The following is an 18543-nucleotide window of genomic DNA, read 5'->3' as shown; positions in this document are numbered from 1 at the left end:
ATAAAGTAATAAAATAATATTTGATTTAATAAAAGGCAGCAACAAAACATTTGTATATGTAGTGAGAGTTGCAGCAGACCTGCAGTTGTTAACTATGGTTGTTGCTGAAAATAATAACATAAATCATAGTAATAATAGTTGTAACTAACAGTAATAACAATAAGATAGTATTAAAATACGTTGCTTGCATAAATGTAGCATGAATAATAGAAACAAAGATTGTCTGTAAAGTGTAAAAGAATGTAACTTTGACAAAATGGCTTATGTCTTTTCAGATTTAGAGCAACTTTTATACACACAATATGATGATAAAAAATCATGCAACTGGAGGAATGCAAGTGGGTTATGTGTAAAATGTTTGTAGACCGCAGTGTCAGCTGCATGAAATACAGTTATTGCGTTTGCAGCAAATATTAGATCATCTTTTCACACTACTGTCTCCTCGGTCCAGATGTGTTGATCAAAAGGCCTGTGTTTTTAGCTTTATGAACTTTGTGAGTGTTTGGGTCACAACATTTAAATAAATCAATGTATGGAACATATTCCTTTTAACAGCAGTAAATATTACTTACCTACCCTTAATGTTCATTTTGCCATAGTACTGTAAAATTGCACACAGATATTCATTGGAATTGACAATAACTACCAACTAGTTAGTTAGTTAGTAAGCTCCAGTTCCTAGTTCTAAACACAACTTTCTGACTGTCATAAATGCACTGCATTGTGCCTGACTTTTCTGTTGAATAATGTTTTTTTGATCAAAACAAAGTAACGGTAAAGACATTAACCAAGGAACAGTGCCATTTTTTAAACAGCCCCTACTGTGGCCAATGAACCATTATGGGATCCTGCTAAATGCTCACATGTATTGTAAAGTAGCACAAGTGAAGAAGAGGTATGCATTCAGTGGAATATTTTCCTAAAGTTTCTTTAGCTCACATTAGCCACCATCATTTACTGGTCGACCAGTTAGGCTGCAGTAGCAATATCCCTGGATGTAATCAACTGAAAAACTTTGCCTGTTGTTGCTTATAAAAAGGTACAAGTTTTTCTTTTGTGATTATGTTATATGAAAAGTATAATATATATGTATAAGCATTTTTGACATTTCATGATTTCCTTTTCTCGACCATTGTAGTTTTTTAGCAGAAATGTAAAGCCATCATGTGTAAAATGTCGAGATCTTGAGGAAATACGGTGTCCTCTAGTCTAGAAGCTGTATGAGTAATTGTAACAGTACACTGTAGCCCACTGCTGTGCACCCTAGCCCCGGCCGTACACAAACATGGGGGACACTGAGATACATTCAACCCAAAACACGTTAAAACCAGTTATTATCAAATGTTTAATTTTTTTATTTCTTCCTGTTATCAGACTATACTTGTGAACTCTTTTATATACAATTATTTATTTCTGCTGATCAAAGATTTAAGTTCCATTTCCTGCAGCTACAACTGAAACCTCATACCATTTTAGCTACGGTTCTGTAGTAATCTTCCTTTTTACTGTAGGTCCTTTCTGTTCAAAGGAAAGCCACATTCATCAAGTGAGCACCAACCTACGCCCTTTCTATACAGCACCTGGTGAACCCTTTAAATCAATGGCATGTTGGGTTCTAAAGAGCCCTTTCCACAGGGGACATCGTTACAAAGGAAAGAAATATGACCGCATTCATGAAATGACATGACTTAGGGAAGGACTGTGTGTGCATATACTGCCTCAGGGTATGGTTTAATGTCATATAAAACCACCTTTTCATGCTCATAGTCTTTGATATTAAACACAGCATAACATTCAGTCAAAAAACGTTGTATATAGTGTAAACTATCTTGTTTTTTGTTGTCTTTTTTGCAACAGATAGCGTTAGATGGACAATCTAAAAACATCCACGTCTGTCGGCTCTGGTGGAGGTGGGGTTGGCGGAGGTGTTGGAGGAAGTAGCAAAGGTACAATCTGAGAGGTGTAGGCCTTCTATGCTGCATAAACTTTCTTTATTTGTATTCTCAACAAATGTATTATTATAACCTAACACAGGCTTAAATTAGCTGTAGAATGTCTTACTGTATGTTATTACAAATGGAGGACCAATAATTACATGCAATGAGGTATGTCTCTCAGAATTTTGGGTAGAGAAATATCTTATAACATGCTGTAGTTTCTCAAAAAAAAGACTAGTTCCAATGAGAACTGTTCTCAGTGAACACTTGAAATGCCAAATCAAAAACATAACTTTTCGCAAGTATTTATAATTAGCCATTCTTTTTTTTTTTTTACAGTGGTCACAAAATCAGTGACGACTACTAGACTGACATCGCAAAGTAAGCTGTGCCTTTCTTCGCATCTATCAAACACATCATGATTTATACACATATTGAACATTTTAGATTATACACTGAATTGATTATTCATTGTAATGAAAGATAGATTGTACAGTTATTATAGCTACACTCAACACTTTCTTATATTACGAATTGACCAAAATTACTGTTTCTTTGTTATGTGAAAGGGGGGAAACCAAAAGAAAACGATCACTAAGCAGTGCTTCCCAATTAGCTTTATTAGGATTTTAAGTGCCTTTAGGTCATTTTCTTTTAGTTTTTTCGGCTCTAACAGTTCAGTCTCACATCTCTTGTTGGCTTTGTTTCAAGATGCAGCAGGTGACTTTAATCAAGTTTAAAAAAACAAAACATATCTGATACTTTCTAGACAAAATAATCAGCTAGCTTGTGAACATTTGGCGGATCCTTTAGCAGCTAGCTTGTTTACATTTTGATGATCTTTTTGCAGAGCTTGTGAACATTTGGCTGATCTTTTAGCTGCTAGCTTGTGAAAATGTGGCTGATAATTTAACCTGAAATATTTATTTGTGGTAAATATAAACTAAATCTGAGCTAAAGGTAGATTACATTTAATACATTTGGTAGCCAAAATCAAAATGTTGAATCTGCAGGATGTGTAAATAACCAATGTATTGCTTCAAGCTATACAGGTTGATCATAATGAAGCTATGTTTACAGATTGTTTTGCTGGCTCCTTCTGGCCAAAACACCATAACATGTATGCAGCTTTAAAGTACCTTGTGGTTTGCCACTAGAGAGAGCTAGAGGCCGCCAAGCCTCTTAGCAAACAGCTTATTATTTTTATTAGACATTAAATGTCATTACCTGCGGCAGCAGAAAGGATGTTTTATGTGCGTGTCAATCAATCTTATATAAGAGTGGAAGGATGTCATGGTTGAGAGTAATAGGGCATGTTCAGTCATGTTCAAGTAAAGAGGCTTACTTTAGGAATGTTCTTTTATGAAACCACCATAAAAAAGTAGAATAGTAGAATTTTCAAATATGGGCTTTGCCTGTGCAGTCTTGTATTTTGAACTGGATTGAGGCAAATAATAAATTAACCATCCTTAGCCCCTGCAGACTTCTGAGTGCTTGATGATGCATTTGATAAGATCTAACCTTTTAGAGCTGAGATGAAAACCCAATGCACTATTTATGATGAAGTGGCAAATCATCTCCTCCTATTTTTTGATTTCCTGTCTTCTCCTAGAGGATCTCTCTATGAGCGCAGGAGAGTCAGGTGAGAAAGCTGCATCAGGAAGCTCCGGAGGAATCCTGATCACATCCAGCAGCTACAACGACGCTGGCTCAGATGGATACGGCTCTAGTGGAACAAGCCGCTCAGGACAGATCACATCCAACAGCTCCAATACCACCAGTTCAGGTGGATACAACGCTAGTGGAACAAGCAGCTCAGGACAGATCACATCCAACAGCTCCAATACCACCAGTTCAGGTGGATACAACGCTAGTGGAACAAGCAGCTCAGGCCGGATCACATCCAGCAGCTCCAGCGCTGCCAGCTCCGGTGGGTACGGCTCGGGCGGAACAAGCAGCTCAGGCTTGACCACCTCTGCCAGCTCCAATGCCACCAGCTCTGGTGGATATGGAACCAGCAAGGCCGCAGGAGGCATCAGTGTCACTACTCTAGGGGCATCCTGTGCTGTATCCTCAGGGGTTGGAAGTTCAGCAACTTCAGGGGGCTCAGGGGCAGCAACAAAGGGAGCTGCTGGAGCGGTGGGGTTCAGGGCCACTGGAAAGGGATCCTCTGGCATGTCTTCTGGTTTTGTGAGTGGGGGCAGAGATGGAAAAAGAGACGGGGGTCTGGGAGCCGTCACAGTTTCAACAGTGACGAAGAACAGTTACAGTTCAGGAGGGTCTGGGGAGGCAAAGAGAGGATCGTCATCAGCAGTCACTTATTCACCTGTTCCAAAAGAGAAGAAGGGCACTACCACCATGGCAGCAGCTGTCTCAGATGTCTTCTACGGTTAGTCAAAAGTCAAGGGTCAACAAATGAATGCTGCTTTACTGAACTGTTGGGTTGTTTTCACATTGTTTGCTGTTTGAAACAAGGCCCTCACATAACTACTTCTGGAAGAAGGATAATATCGTAAATTCTTTCTCATTATGTTTCAGAAAGTTCAAGCACAAACTCCTCTCCAGAGTACAAAAGGAAGGAGTACGGTAAGGTTCACTTAATTAAGCCCTGAGCCTGTTTTTCAGGCCTCAGGCTCGAAAATGACATTCCCAGAACGAATGACTATAACTTCACTTCTAAAAGGGGTAAATTAATCATCTTTGTTCTCAAAGCAATGATAAACCTGTGAGTTGGATGTAGAAAAGTCAGAATCAATACAGTATAGAATTTTTTTATTTTAAAGTAAATTCAGATTGAACATAGTAAAAAAATGTTTAATGATAGTGTCCGTCCAAAAAGAAAACATTACTTATAGTGAAAACCACCCTTGAATGATGGGATAGTAGACTAAAAGCTTTAGGAATCCAAACTATAACATATAATAAGTACCCTGTATCAAGATTGATGCAAAACAAGTGACATTTGACCTTTTTAAAGAGGTTTAAAAAAAACACTTCTGGGGTCATTTGGGTGTATTTCCATAATCTCTGGCCCCCCTCGGTCGATTTTGACGATTGACATCTCTTTTTAACTGTTAGAGCCAATAGAATGGAGGGGATGTTCCTAATATCCATCTAAACATTACCCATTGGTGAATGAGTGATGCATAGCCAGAACGCCCAAACCCGGAAGCGATCATACACTCTGGTAGCTATCATAGCAGCTATATATGAAAACTCCGCTAATGACATAAATATGAAGATGGATTATCAGTAATCATTTCAGACACATTGGATTAACCTATACCGATATCTTGTTTGTGCAGATATGATAAGTAATAAGGGTATTTTACCGTGAGTTCTGTGCTAAGTGCGTTAGCATGTTTTCGCTCAGGGCTAATTCAGAGCCTTTGTTATTACCCTGGTGTTTCGTTTAGCTAAAACATGTTAATATTGTCTGATAGCTGCGTTTCTTCCCATTAAGTGGGTATGACACATTCATAGTTTGTTAAATGTTAAGAAGCTCTTAGACGCTGTTTCTTGCAAGATGTTGTGTTTTGGGTCACTGGAAAGTAGCCCATGGGGCTTAACTGGTACCTCAGGAACTTGGGAATGTGAAGATTACATTACATTGCATTTAGCTGACGCTTTTATCCAAAGCGACTTACAATAAGTGCATTCGACCAAGAAGATCCAAACTTGAAGAAAACAGAATCATATAAGTACATCAGGTTTCATAGAGCAAAAACATTTCAAGTGCTACTCAACTGGCTTTAGATAAGCCAGTCCTTTGTTAGTATATAAGTGCTTTGTTAGTAATTATATCGCTCGAGGTAGAGTCGAAAGAGATGAGTTTTCAGTCTGCGCCGGAAGGTGTGTAAGCTATCTGCTGTCCTGATTTCAATGGGGAGCTCATTCCACCATTTTGGAGCCATGATAGCAAACCCACGTGTTTTTGCTGATGGGAACTTGGGTCCCCCTCGCAGTGAGGGTGCAGCGAGCTGTTTGGCTGATGCAGAGCGGAGTGCACGTGCTGGGGTGTATGGATATATTCAAAATGTCAATCACTCTGTTTGTTTTTCTTTCAGGCACTTCAAGTCTAGCTTCTAGCTCTGCCACCAGAGGGAGAACTCAGAGCAGAGGTACGCTGGCTGCTCTGGCACATTAGTTCATAAAACATGCATAAAAATACACATTAATACAATTTCCTCCTCCAATTTACAAATTATGAAATTACATTAAAGTGCCAATGATTTTAGATCTACAACTGTTCTCTTTGTCTAGAGAGTGAAATCAGAGCAAGACTTCAGAGTGCTTCTCCTCCAGCAAGTTGTGAGTATGACTCTTTACTGTCATGCATATCCAATTTCTGATTCTAGAGAATGTCTTTATGACAGAACAATGTACTCGAGAAATATATATTAAATTGTGTGTATAATGAAACTAGGCACAGGGTGGTTGTCTGTTTGAGGCTCACTGTTAGCTCGGCTGTACAGGGACGGAGCTGGATGACGTGAAGCGCCTGCTGAGAGGAAACCACTCCACCAGCACCAGCCCCACCCGCTCCCCCAACAACACGCTGCCTATCCCCAAGAAGGCCAGCGTTGAAACTAGGACCATGTCTGACAGTGCCACCACAGGTTCAGCCAATCAGATGCCAGGTTTGTTATCTTTGAAGGGCTATTGTGTAGGGTTGAGTGTCATCTAGTGGTCAGGCTGCACGTTGCAACCAAATGAATACCATATTTCTGAAGAGGACCCGCTTACTATGAAGATAGAGAGGCTCCTTCTCAGTTAACAATAATAATGTCAGTTATTTTCAGGTGATTCATTTCTGCCAATATATCCCTCTTAATCCGTCATAGTAGACCTTGAACAATTCTAATATAATTTGTGAAAACTTATTTAGCTGATGATGATGATGATGATGCATTTTATTTATATAGCGCTTTTCACAACTCAAAGACGCTTTACAGTATGAGGGAGGGTAGACAAACAAGGACAGGCAAACAAGTATGTAAAAAATAAAAAGGCAGTCAAGAGGAAGTTGATTGAGAGGGGGGGGGGGGGCTTATGGGTAGACAGAGTTGAAAAGATGTGTTTTGAGGCGGGACTGAAAGACTGTGAGGGACTCAGAGTCATGGAGATCTTGGGGTAGGGAATTCCAGAGCCTAGGAGCTGCCACTGAGAAGGCAATGTCCCCAAAGCTGCAGAGTGTGGATGTGGGAATGGATAAGAGTCCGGCTGCGGTGGATCTGAGGGACCGTGGGGGTTGATAAGGAGTGAGAAGGTTTGTGAGATAAGGGGGGGCCAGATGGTGGAGTGCTTTGTAGGTGAGGACCAGAATTTTGTAGTTGATGCGATGGGAGACAGGAAGCCAGTGGAGGTCTTTGAGGACTGGGGTGATGTGATGCCATGATTTGGTATGCGTGAGGAGACGGGCAGCTGCATTTTGAACCCGTTGGAGTCTGTTGAGGGATGTAGTGCTGATCCCGTAAAGAAGTGAGTTGCAGTAGTCGAGGCGGGAGGAAATGAAGGCATGGATTAGTCGTTCGGCTGCGGGGCGGGTGAGAGAGGGTAGGATTTTTTGCAATATTGCGGAGGTGGAAAAATGAGGTTTTGACTGTTTGGCGGATGTGTGGTTCGAGGGAGAGGGTGGGGTCAAAGATTACGCCAAGGTTGCGTGCCTGATTGGAGGGGGAAACAATGGTGCCATCGATGGTGAGAGTGATGTTAGTGAGCTTGCTGAGGGTGGATTTGGAGCCAATTAGGAGGAGTTCTGTTTTGTTGCTGTTCAGTTTGAGGAGGTTATGTTGCATCCAAGTTTTAATAGCTGTCAGACAGGAATCGATGTGGGTAAGGGGTGGGTTATGGAGGGATTTGGTGCTGAGGTAGATCTGAGTGTCATCAGCATAGCAGTGGAAGTCGAGGTTGAAGTGGCGGAGTATCTGACCGAGGGGGAGGATGTAAATGATGAAGAGGAGGGGGCCAAGTACTGATCCTTGAGGAACGCCTTGGGTGACTGAAGCTGTGGCAGAGGAGTGGTTTGGGAGGGAGATGAAGTGGGATCGTTCAGTGAGGTAGGACTGGAGCCATCTGAGTGCAATACCTTCAATACCAATGTCCCTGAGTCGGGTGAGCAGGATGTTGTGGCTCACGGTATCGAAGGCTGCACTCAGGTCGAGCAGGATGAGAATATTGAGGGAACCAGTGTCAGCAGAGGTGAGGAGGTCATTGAGGACTTTGACGAGTGCAGTTTCTGTACTGTGGTGAGGACGAAATCCAGACTGAAGGGGTTCATAAAGCTGGTTGGTTTGGAGATGGCAGTGAATTTGTTTGGCTACAATGCGTTCAAGAGTTTTTGAGAGGAATGGTAGGTTGGAGATGGGGCGGTAATTAGTGAGGGAGGAGGGATCAAGACCAGGTTTTTTGAGGATTGGAGTAACGGCAGCAGTTTTGAAAGCAGAGGGGACGGTTCCATGGGACAGCGAGGAGTTGAAAAGGTTAGCAAGATAGGGGCAGAGGACGGGGAGGTAGGACTTCAGGAGAGGAGTGGGTAGAGGGTCAAGCTGGGTTTGAGAATTGCCTAAAGTGCTTCTGCCTTGGACCAGAGATGAGAGCCGTTTATTTCCTTCACAAGTGTTGTTGACTGTCACAAGATGATTTCAAGGCTAGGATATAAACACAATAATAGCAATCAGGGAAAGCAGAACACTAAGGTTCAATCAAAAGAAATGTTGCTTTAACATAGTAAGCATAAACAAAGCCATCAATAACTATAAACCATGTTAACGACTTACTCAAAGAATGCATCAAACTGTCCACGGATGAGGTGAGCACATGTGAGGAGAGCACATGTGACGCAGCATGCTGCTTCAGACACAGGAAGGAGGTTGAACAGGGCTGATGAACGCCTTAAATTAGTTCAGGTGTGGCCTGGTAGGTGGAAGCTAAGCCCCGCCTCTCTCAAGAGTCAAGACCATAGACAGGAGGGTTTTCAACACAATTCATACAAATTATCTTTTTTTATATTCATTTTTAGTACATGTTCTACATTCCTTTTTCTTTTTCCTACCAGAGCACTATGGCAGCATTTGGTCCGGAGGTGGGAGCAGTGGCTACGGTTATAACACTAACCCCAATAACCTGTCGGCTACATCCACCCATTACTCATCAGGTCAGTCTAATAACATCAGCCACCTGTTGCTAGATGTACCACTTTTGCATATCACCATTCACTTTAGCAGAGGTAAACTATGTGATTTATGACATAAATAGACTTGACCTGAGGTCCATCATTGGTCTATGTAAGATGGTAGTTATAGGTGAATAAGGCATGAATTGATGCTTTAGGTTTTAGCCAACTGTGATATATGTGTGATGTTTTCTGTCTGTGCAGGAGTTCAGAACAACCTGACCCTCAGCTCCCCATCGATGAACGGTGGACTCTCTGCTGGCAGCACTGGTAATTCTCTTCCTGTCATGTCAAAGCCCACTGTGGTTTCATATCCTGAGCTGGGCACTGACAGTAGATGTTGTTTCTCTCTCTATCTCAGTTCCTATGTATGGTCTTCAGAATAACCTGGCCACTACCAGCCCCATGGCCTTCTCTGCCACTGGAGCCAACACACAAACAGGTAAAGTAGGGATTTCCTTCTAATTGTCATAACCAGATAATATTGTACTGCCATGGATGGATTACTGAGCAGGCCTACCACCCACAGGCCCAGGGGCCTTCATCTACAAAAAGAAACCCCAAATAGCCATGTCAATATTCAATCTTTTAATTACATCATGTGAGTTTCATGAAAAAACTGTTATATAAGCAAACAAAATAATTTCACAAAATACCACTCTTATAAGGAAACATAGCAGAGAGTCTCAGAGAAAAACAATGTGTTCTATATGCTTTATTATTAGAACATTTTTGAGCAAACCCGTTTTACTTTCTACCGTGCCTGTTTGTCTCCTCACAGTTTATGGTGTCCAGAAAAATGTGTCTGGTACTGTAATCGGCACAACCACAGGTGAGGGATAGATATTAGTGTTTAAAAATTGCTTTGTCTTTATGAAACAGAGTTTACCCCCTTTTGTTTGACCCTTAACATAATTATACTGTACATTAAATTCATTAAGAGTATAGTAAATACAATGATTTAGTATTAGGCATAGGAAAGTGACTATAATTGTTTTTTTGTTTGTTTCTAAATCACATGTAATTAAAAAATGTCTGCACTCAATAGGCCATCATATGAGTTTTAATGGTTGTTTCTTTGTTAATCCCAGTGAGACCCAGCAGTCCCATTAATGATGAGAGCCCAGGCAAAGACTTTAAGTTTGTGCTGATAGAGAAGGAGAATGCTCCTGTGAAAAAGGAGACGGAGCGGCTGGTCATGACCAAAGACACAGGGAAGCAGTTCATGTCTACTGCACATGCTACTACTTCTGGTAATACTAAAAACTTAGTACTGATATATTAAAAAATCACCAAGGATGATAATTTTTCCTCTGTATTAAAACTGATAATGTACTGTTGTCTTTTAGCGTTCTTCTCTGGGGACTCCCTACAGAGAGAGAAACAGAAGTTATCATCCAGCACAATGGAGGAAGGAACAGATACTAAATGTAGACAACAAGACTTATTGTCCTCATGATTCATCACATACATTACATCTGTTGCTCGGCATGTAATTGTTTCCAATGTTTTTCATTTGTTTTCTTTTTAAAGCTGCAACCCTAAAAGTGGCCACAAAAGACAAAGCCACCTACGCAGGTACTGTAAAAAGTCCCACTTTAACTTTCTTTCTATATTATTTCTCTAGATTACCTAATAATATTTTTTAAAGATCAAACATGATGTAGGTTGAATGTTTAGATATGGAAGAAAAAAAAAAATGTACATTGTAGAAAATATGAGAAGATACAACTCTGACATCTGTAGCCTACGGTGGCTGAGAGGTGCAATCGACAATTACAAAGTGTGAAACACTTTAACAAAGCTTGAGACAAATTTACATTTTCTAAAACAAATAAAACATTTATAAAAACACGATTACATTTTATTAAAAAAAATTACATTAGCGAAACACTTTTACCAAAGAAAAAACGATTTAACATTAACAAAAACAAATTAACAAGATGAGAAACACTTTTACAACGCTAGAGACAAATTAACATTTTATAAAACAAAATTACGTTTTATAAAACAAAATTACATTAGCGAAACACTTTTACAAGAACTGAGACAAATGTAAAAGTCTCGAAACACTTTAACATTTCCCGAAACACTTTAACTTTTGCCGAAACACTTTAACAAACTAGAGAATCAAACCGGAAAGGGAATGCCCATCATACCAGAAGTGACGTGCAAGTGATTGACACAAACTTAAGTTTGTTTTGGCGGATAGACCGCCGGTACCTATGTGTCGTACCTATGGACGGCACGAGTGTGTTTATGGTCGTTAAACATGTTTTGTCCGTTCTGTGGAAACCACCTGGGCCAAGTGACATGGTTTTGCTCATCGATATACTTTCTCGTGTGCACGAGATACGTTCGTGTTTACCTTCATTAGACAGCTAAAGAGTGACTGCAGGCTGCTTTGTTATATAGCCCCACACACTTCTACAAACACACGCACACACACACATATACACACATACACACACACACACACATCGAACTGCCCGATTATTACGCCTTATTATTCTATTTATGAAGGAGATGTCCGGTCACCAGGGCATGTGTGTGTGTGTGTGTGTGTGTGTGTGTGTGTGTGTGTGTGTGTGTGTGTGTGTGTGTGTGTGTGTGTGTGTGTGTGTGTGTGTGTGTGTGTGACACTGGCATTTGTTTTCAGAATATATTAAGATAGTGTCGTCCGTTCCGGTGTTGTGTCAAATTATGCACCCCCGTCGTGAAATGCACCCCTTGACAAGGGAACGCGCATTTGAATGTATAGTCCGCTATTCTATGTTGTCTTTTTGATGGTTGGGTTGTCGAATCCTGGATTTTGCATTCATTCGTCACTTATTTTTCAGTTCATTTTTTATTTAATATATGTTTTTATTTAATTGTGACGTCCTGTCTGTATACTTTTGCTTGTACTTGTGCTTTACAATGTATAGTTTATTTTTACATCAAGTGCTTGAGGGTGGGATTAATATAATTTTTTTTATTTTGGGTGGTGCTTTTTATGAACGGCCTGGTTGCCACGATATGCACCCCTTGCTATCTCTGACAATACATGTGTCACATACATTAAACTTGCTCCATTTATTGGTACTAGTCCTACCAGGGTCGGCTCTAGAACAAATCGAATGGGGGGGCAATCATTTACCATGGGGGGGCACACACTGCCGTCAACAACCAAAACACAAACACCAACGCAACTTCAATTAAAAAAAACATGCTGTAAAGTCTATTGTCTTTCACACACATTGAGGGGTGTATGTGCTATTTCCTAGCGCACCTATGACTTGTGCATACATGCACGGTTGTGGCACAACCACCAAAACAGAAACATATGGACATAGGCCACCATATAAAAAGTGTGCAAATGTATTTTGTATCCTATCCATGTGAACATGTTTTAGGTGGGGGTGGACCTAACGTCCTCTAGGAGGGTCTGGGGGCATGCTCCCCCGGGAAGATTATTTTTAAAATATTGAAGTTAAATGCATCAATCTGGTGCACTTTGAGAGCAAAATGAAGAGATCTATGGATAGCCTACATCTCTCAGCATTCATATGAAACAGAACTGTACACAGATTTACTTTTTCTTTATGGATATTTTACTAATCACTCCCCTTTTAAACTGTATTCGTGTATTACTGTCCTATAGTATTTCATACCCGTTTTTCATTTATTCTCTTATTTTTTTCATAACTAGGCTATAGGCTAATGATCATATACATGTGTTCCTCGCAAATACTTGTTTACATAAATGGTGACCAAACCGTTTGAGACCCACTGAGATAACTTACACTAAAGTGAACTATCTAAACACTGAGAGAGTCCTTACCTCACTGAGCTGAGGTTATACGATCCTCTCAGTCTGACAGGAGAGGACTCTCCTCCACCTTGGTGTAGAAACAGCTCTTTATATCCGTTAGCATAGCTAGCTAACCAGATGCTAACAACAACATTCCACGTTACCGCTCGCGCACTCACAAAATGCGATCGTGCCACACACACACAGAGCCGAGCTTGAATGAAACACAGAGACCCAGAAGTAGGCTACTTGTACTGTACTGTATATCATATTATTTTCGATGGCTTTACTGTATAATCAGTTTAACAGATCGCCACTGGGCTTTCATCTAAACACACAGCCACGTAATGATAACAAAACAAAAGTCGGGGGTCATTGGTCAAGCAACACACCAATCAGAGAGCAGCAGTGAGCACACCTCAGGCTGTGTTTTATATTTGTATTCTTTATTTCTGACGTATTTCACACAAAAAACCTTTAGTGGAAACGTTTTCACTTCTATGATTAAAAAAAAAAAAAAAAACGGCAAAGTGGCAAGGCTTGCCCACCCTGCGTTGGGGGGGGCACAGGGACTCATTTGGGGGGGGGGGTGGCCCTCGAATGACCCCCCATGACGCCGACCCTGAGTCCTACAACTACCCTCCAAAGTGCTTGAGGGTGGGATTAATAGAAGCATCTTTTTTTGGGGGGCGCTTTTTATGGCAGGCCAGGGGGTGCGTTTCACGACGGGGGTGCATCATTTGACACAACAACTGTTCTGCGATCAACTCAGCCGTCTCTCGCAATTGCTTGGTCAAATCAGCAGCTCTTCATTTTTGAGTGCGCAATTAATCGCGCCTTTATGGTAATCGCCAAGAAGCGGCACTGACGCTAGTACAAGAGTAAAATAAGGCGTGTTTTTTCTGCTTTATTTGCGATATAAATAATTTGCACCATAAGTTCTTAATAAAACTGACACTGTTTGACTCAGTCCTAGTTTGACTACTACAACAAATACAATGAGCTACTTTTACTGTGTACTTTTTTATATTTGATGAGGGATACAATTATTTTTTGCAAAATATTCTACACGAAATTGATACTGTTGGACTCAGCACTACTTGGACTACTAGCACAAGTACAATCAATTACTTTTACTGTGTTCTTTTTTATCAATACTTGGTGAAACTCCCGTCCTGAGTACAATAATTCCTGTATTGTATATGAACTATGAATTATTGTACTCAGGACAGGAGTTTAACCAAGTATTACCCAAAAAGTACACAGTAAAAGTACTTAATTGTATTGTTGGTAGCAGTCAAACTAGTACTGAGTCCAACAGTGTCAGTTGTATTAATAACTTCTGGTAAAACGTATTTTTATCGCAAATATAGCACAAAAACATGCATTATTTTACTCTTGTAGCGTCAGTGCCGCTTCTCGGTCGATTAACGTAAAGGCGCGATTAGTCGCGCATTCACAATTGAAGAGCTGCTGATTTGACCAAGCAAACGCGAGAGACGGCTAAGTTCACCGCAGTGTTCCGGTGCTCTCCGACAGCACTGAGCACTACATCGAGATTAAGATTGAACACATTTATTTCATTTGGGAACACACTTATACCTATGGAGTTGGCCAGATGTTTGTAATTACTGTTCATGGTAATTTGAAAAAAATGCTGGTGTCGGATATACACAAACATACCGAACACACACACACAGCGGAGCTGAGCAGAGCACAAACACACACGTCATGCGCCTTGTGGACCAGACATCTCTTTCATAAAACGAGTAATAGGGGGAATAATCGGGCAGTTCGATGTGCGTGTGTGTGTGTGTGTGTGTGTGTGTGTGTGTGTGTGTGTGCGTGTATGTGTGTGTGTGTGTGTGTGTGTGCGTGTGTGTGTGTGTGTGTGTGTGTGTGTGTGTGTGTGTGTGTGTGTGTGTGTGGTGTGTGTGTGTTGTGTGTGTGTGTGTGTGTGTTGTGTGTGTGTGTGTTTGTGTTGTGTGTGTGTGTTGTGTGTGTGTGTGTGTGTGTGTGTGTGTGTGTTCTGTGTGGTGTGTGTGTCGCGGTGTGTGGCTATAACGAAGCCGCCTGCAGTCGCTATTTAGCTGTCTAATGAAGGTAAACACAGCAAAAGGCTCAGCTCCACTTCCTACTTGGCGAACATGTAACTTTCTCGTGTGCACGAGAACGTATCTCTTGCGCACGAGAAAGTATATCGTGATGAGCAAAACCATGTCACTCGGCCCAGGTGGTTTCCACAGAACGGACAAAACATGTTTAACGACCATAAACACACTCGTGCCGTCCATAGGTACCGGCGGTCTATCCACCAAAACAAACTTAAGTTTGTGTCAATCACTTGCACGTCACTTCTGGTATGATGGGCATTCCCTTTCCGGTTTGATTATCTAGTTTTGTCAAAGTGTTTCGACACTTGTAAATTTGTCTCATCTTTTGTAAAAGTGTTTCGCATCTTGTTAATTTGTTTTTGTTAATGTTAAATCGTTTTTTCTTTGGCAAAAGTGTTTGCGAATGTAATTTTGTTTTATAAAATGTAAATTTGTTTCAAGCTTTGTTAAAGTGTTTCACACTTTGTAATTGTCGATTGCACTTCTCAGCCACCGCAGTAGGCTAAGTATGAAGCTACAGCCAGGAGAGATGTAGCTTAGCCTAACTGGAAACAAATGCGGGAACATCTAGTCTGACTCTGTCCAAAGCTAACCAGCACCTCAAAAAACTCAATAATTAACATCTTATTTGTATAATATGTGCAGAAACTGAAAGTGTAAAGACAACTATGTCTTGGCTAATGTCTAGCTAATCTGTTCCTGGCTTAGTTTTGCATTTAAATTAATATAAGTGTTATCGATAATCTCATCTAACTCTCGCAATAAAGCAGAAATTATTTTATGCAAATATAAGATACAATAAGGGGTCTACTGTATAAGCTTAGAAAATGTTGATAACTAATCATTACTTATTTTACTAACGGGTCCTGTCTTCCAGAAACAATACAAAGAGGACAGAAATGTGAACCTGTGTGTCTGTTTCTCAGAGATCAGTGAGAGTGACTCGGTCTTCAGCTTCTGCTCCTGCTGCAGCTGGTGGAAGTGGCTGCTGGGCCTCCTGCTCAGCCTGCTCCTCCTCCTCGGCCTCCTCTTTGGACTCATCGCTTTGGGTAAGACGTGCATTCTCTCTTTGCATGACCTCCATGCGTGTCAGTCAAAATTATTTACATATCTGTCGTGGCTTCCTTCTTTATTTTTCTATCAAGCCACTAGGGCTGCACGATTTTGGGAAAAAATCTAATTGCGATTTTTCTGACAAATATTGCGATTCGATTTGCGATATTTGTTTTTAAGCGACCCAACGGAAGTTTATTGTAAAATGCGGCCATATCTCCGGCTAGGAAGGTCGCATCAACGTACTCCCGTCTCTAGCACCCCCGCAGCCCGAGCTACGAGTGAAAGAACTAAACTTACATGAAACTTCAGTTGGGTTGCTTTAAAGTCAAGCTTCAGTTTAAGATTCACCCTGTAATAGAAACACGTGATGGAGCATTACTAACCTGACTCAGATGGTTTGTTTCACCAAACCATCTAGGAAAGCTCCATTGGAAGCCATTTGGAAAAGTATTTCAAAAATACTTGGCAGGTGATTGGATCAATCTGTCTATCACCTACTATCATGGGCCACTTCTGATTGGTTAACAATGGCTGGTGCATGTGGAGCCTGTGCTTCTGACACTTCTGATTGGTGTGGATGACTGACACACAAGAAGAAAAAAAAGTCGCATCATTTAAAATCGCGATTTCGATTTAAAATCGATTAATCGTTCAGCCCTACAAGCCACTAGACGCCTTAAACAGACATGTTTTACTCGTTTTCTTTCCTTTATATTTGTGTTACTTACAGTTGATGAGTTGCTTGGCCTCCAATGGTGGGATGATATTATACAATGGGTTTGCTCAAAATAAAATAACAAACGTTTACACATTCAACAAAGAAAAGAGGCCTTTACAATAGTCAAAACAAAGAGGCAAAACTCAAATAAAATAAAAAACAACTTCTTTCTTTGTTAATGCTTAATAACTTGATAACTGAAAGGGTAATTGAAAAACGGTGTCTCGACGGCGTCTTTCTAACAGGGTGCCAATCACTGTCACTTTAGAGGAGACGTCGTGGGAATTTTAGTCTTTTATACTAACGATTAGGTGGCCTTTCTTATAAAAAGAAAATACTGGCTCCAACAATATCAATAATCATCTCTCTGGCCTCACAGGTGAACAAGTGAAACGCCTGCAGAACCGCGTCGAAGCTCTGGAAGCCATCACTGGCACGGCCTCAGCCAGGTCCAGCCGCCTCTCGGCCGCCTCTGGCATCAACATCATCGACCCGCTGGACTCCACGTACATCGAGAGGAGTTCTGCTGGGTCTACCCTGACCCGCTCTGACAATGGGATCAACCTTGGGGCAGCTGGGCCTGCAGTAGGTGCTGGGAGTGGGCCAGGACAGGACAGTGCCGCCCTGCAGAGAACCGTGCAGCATCTGGTCAGGACTGAACTCCGCTCTGATGCTCTGAGAGGTACAGAAATATAACACACTAATCAGTTATATTACCAACAAATCAACCCCTGTGGCAGTGAAACAACTTCTTGTTCATATACTGTATATTGATTCACATTAAAAAATATGTTTCTATTTTCAGATTCACTTGCATACTCACTAAAAGGGGAGAGAGGAGACCCAGGACCTAAAGGCATGTTTGCACAAATTATTAAGTCATTTGGAAATGTATATTTTGTTGATATCCATCTTAAAGGCTGGCTGTTTCTTCACAGGTGATCCAGGGATGCTTGGACAAAAAGGTAAGCTACTGAGAAAATGTCATGAATTCTTAACTTCAGCAATAGGTGACATTCATTAAGCTGTATACTGGCTTTAACTCCGGCTTTTGCAGGTGACGGTGGCTTTCCTGGCCTGCCAGGTGAGACTGAAAACTAATGTGTTGTAGCTATTTCCTTGTGACAAACTCACTGCTTGATCCTGTCTACTCATATATCTTGTTCTATTCATATATCTTGTCTCTATAGGCCCTCCTGGGCAGTTAGGGCACCCCGGACAGGATGGACCGAGGGGACCAAAGGGAAGTGCAGGTAGCGTTCATTTTAGATCGTTGACTTGGTTATTTGAGAACAAAAAACACTGGCAATAAGAACACATGGGCTGAGTCTCTCCAAATTTGTGACCAGGTGAACAAGGTTCTGAGGGTCCACCAGGCCAGAGGGGCCGGGATGGACCAATGGGCTCCCGCGGAGAGGCTGGACCACCAGGTTTGGGAGAGAAAGGAGACAGAGGTAGGTCATTTTTAGTTGAATTATCGCAAGTTACTCTTTGAGTTAAATCTTTGATAATAACAAGACCTCGGTTTTGGCAGGAACTCAAGGCGAGGCGGGACGTCCCGGTCTTGCTGGCCCTCCTGGGCCTGTGGGGCCAAAAGGTAAGGTCATAAGTCATAGAGGGATCACATTTAAAGACAATATCACTGTTATTGCATATGTTAGACCATGTACAAATCACTTCAACATGAATGTCTTTGTTTGATTTAGGTTCTACAGGAGAGCAGGGTACCCATGGAATTCCAGGTAAAAACT

The 18543-nt window shown here is 41.2% G+C and overlaps 1 protein-coding gene across 1 annotated transcript in view; it reads left to right on the top strand.

Moving 5' to 3' along the window:
- LOC117549729 (collagen alpha-1(I) chain-like) overlaps window positions 1-18543 on the top strand; it is a 44172-nt gene that overhangs the window by 1940 nt on the left and 23689 nt on the right. The window contains exons 2-22 of the mRNA XM_034221812.1: window positions 3550-4326; window positions 4476-4523; window positions 6005-6058; window positions 6201-6248; window positions 6413-6577; window positions 8995-9093; window positions 9316-9381; window positions 9473-9553; window positions 9893-9943; window positions 10203-10364; window positions 10461-10541; window positions 10645-10689; window positions 15945-16067; window positions 17172-17474; window positions 17598-17648; window positions 17731-17757; window positions 17850-17876; window positions 17983-18045; window positions 18142-18246; window positions 18327-18389; window positions 18499-18534. Of these exons, the coding sequence (XP_034077703.1) occupies window positions 3550-4326; window positions 4476-4523; window positions 6005-6058; window positions 6201-6248; window positions 6413-6577; window positions 8995-9093; window positions 9316-9381; window positions 9473-9553; window positions 9893-9943; window positions 10203-10364; window positions 10461-10541; window positions 10645-10689; window positions 15945-16067; window positions 17172-17474; window positions 17598-17648; window positions 17731-17757; window positions 17850-17876; window positions 17983-18045; window positions 18142-18246; window positions 18327-18389; window positions 18499-18534 (2475 nt within the window). The remainder of the gene's footprint in view (window positions 1-3549; window positions 4327-4475; window positions 4524-6004; window positions 6059-6200; window positions 6249-6412; window positions 6578-8994; window positions 9094-9315; window positions 9382-9472; window positions 9554-9892; window positions 9944-10202; window positions 10365-10460; window positions 10542-10644; window positions 10690-15944; window positions 16068-17171; window positions 17475-17597; window positions 17649-17730; window positions 17758-17849; window positions 17877-17982; window positions 18046-18141; window positions 18247-18326; window positions 18390-18498; window positions 18535-18543) is intronic.

Source organism: Gymnodraco acuticeps, unplaced genomic scaffold, assembly GCF_902827175.1.
Source record: "Gymnodraco acuticeps unplaced genomic scaffold, fGymAcu1.1, whole genome shotgun sequence".
NCBI classification, from domain to species: domain Eukaryota; kingdom Metazoa; phylum Chordata; class Actinopteri; order Perciformes; family Bathydraconidae; genus Gymnodraco; species Gymnodraco acuticeps.
The sequence above is the reverse complement of the archived record's forward strand: the minus strand, read 5'-3'. Positions and strand labels throughout refer to the sequence as shown.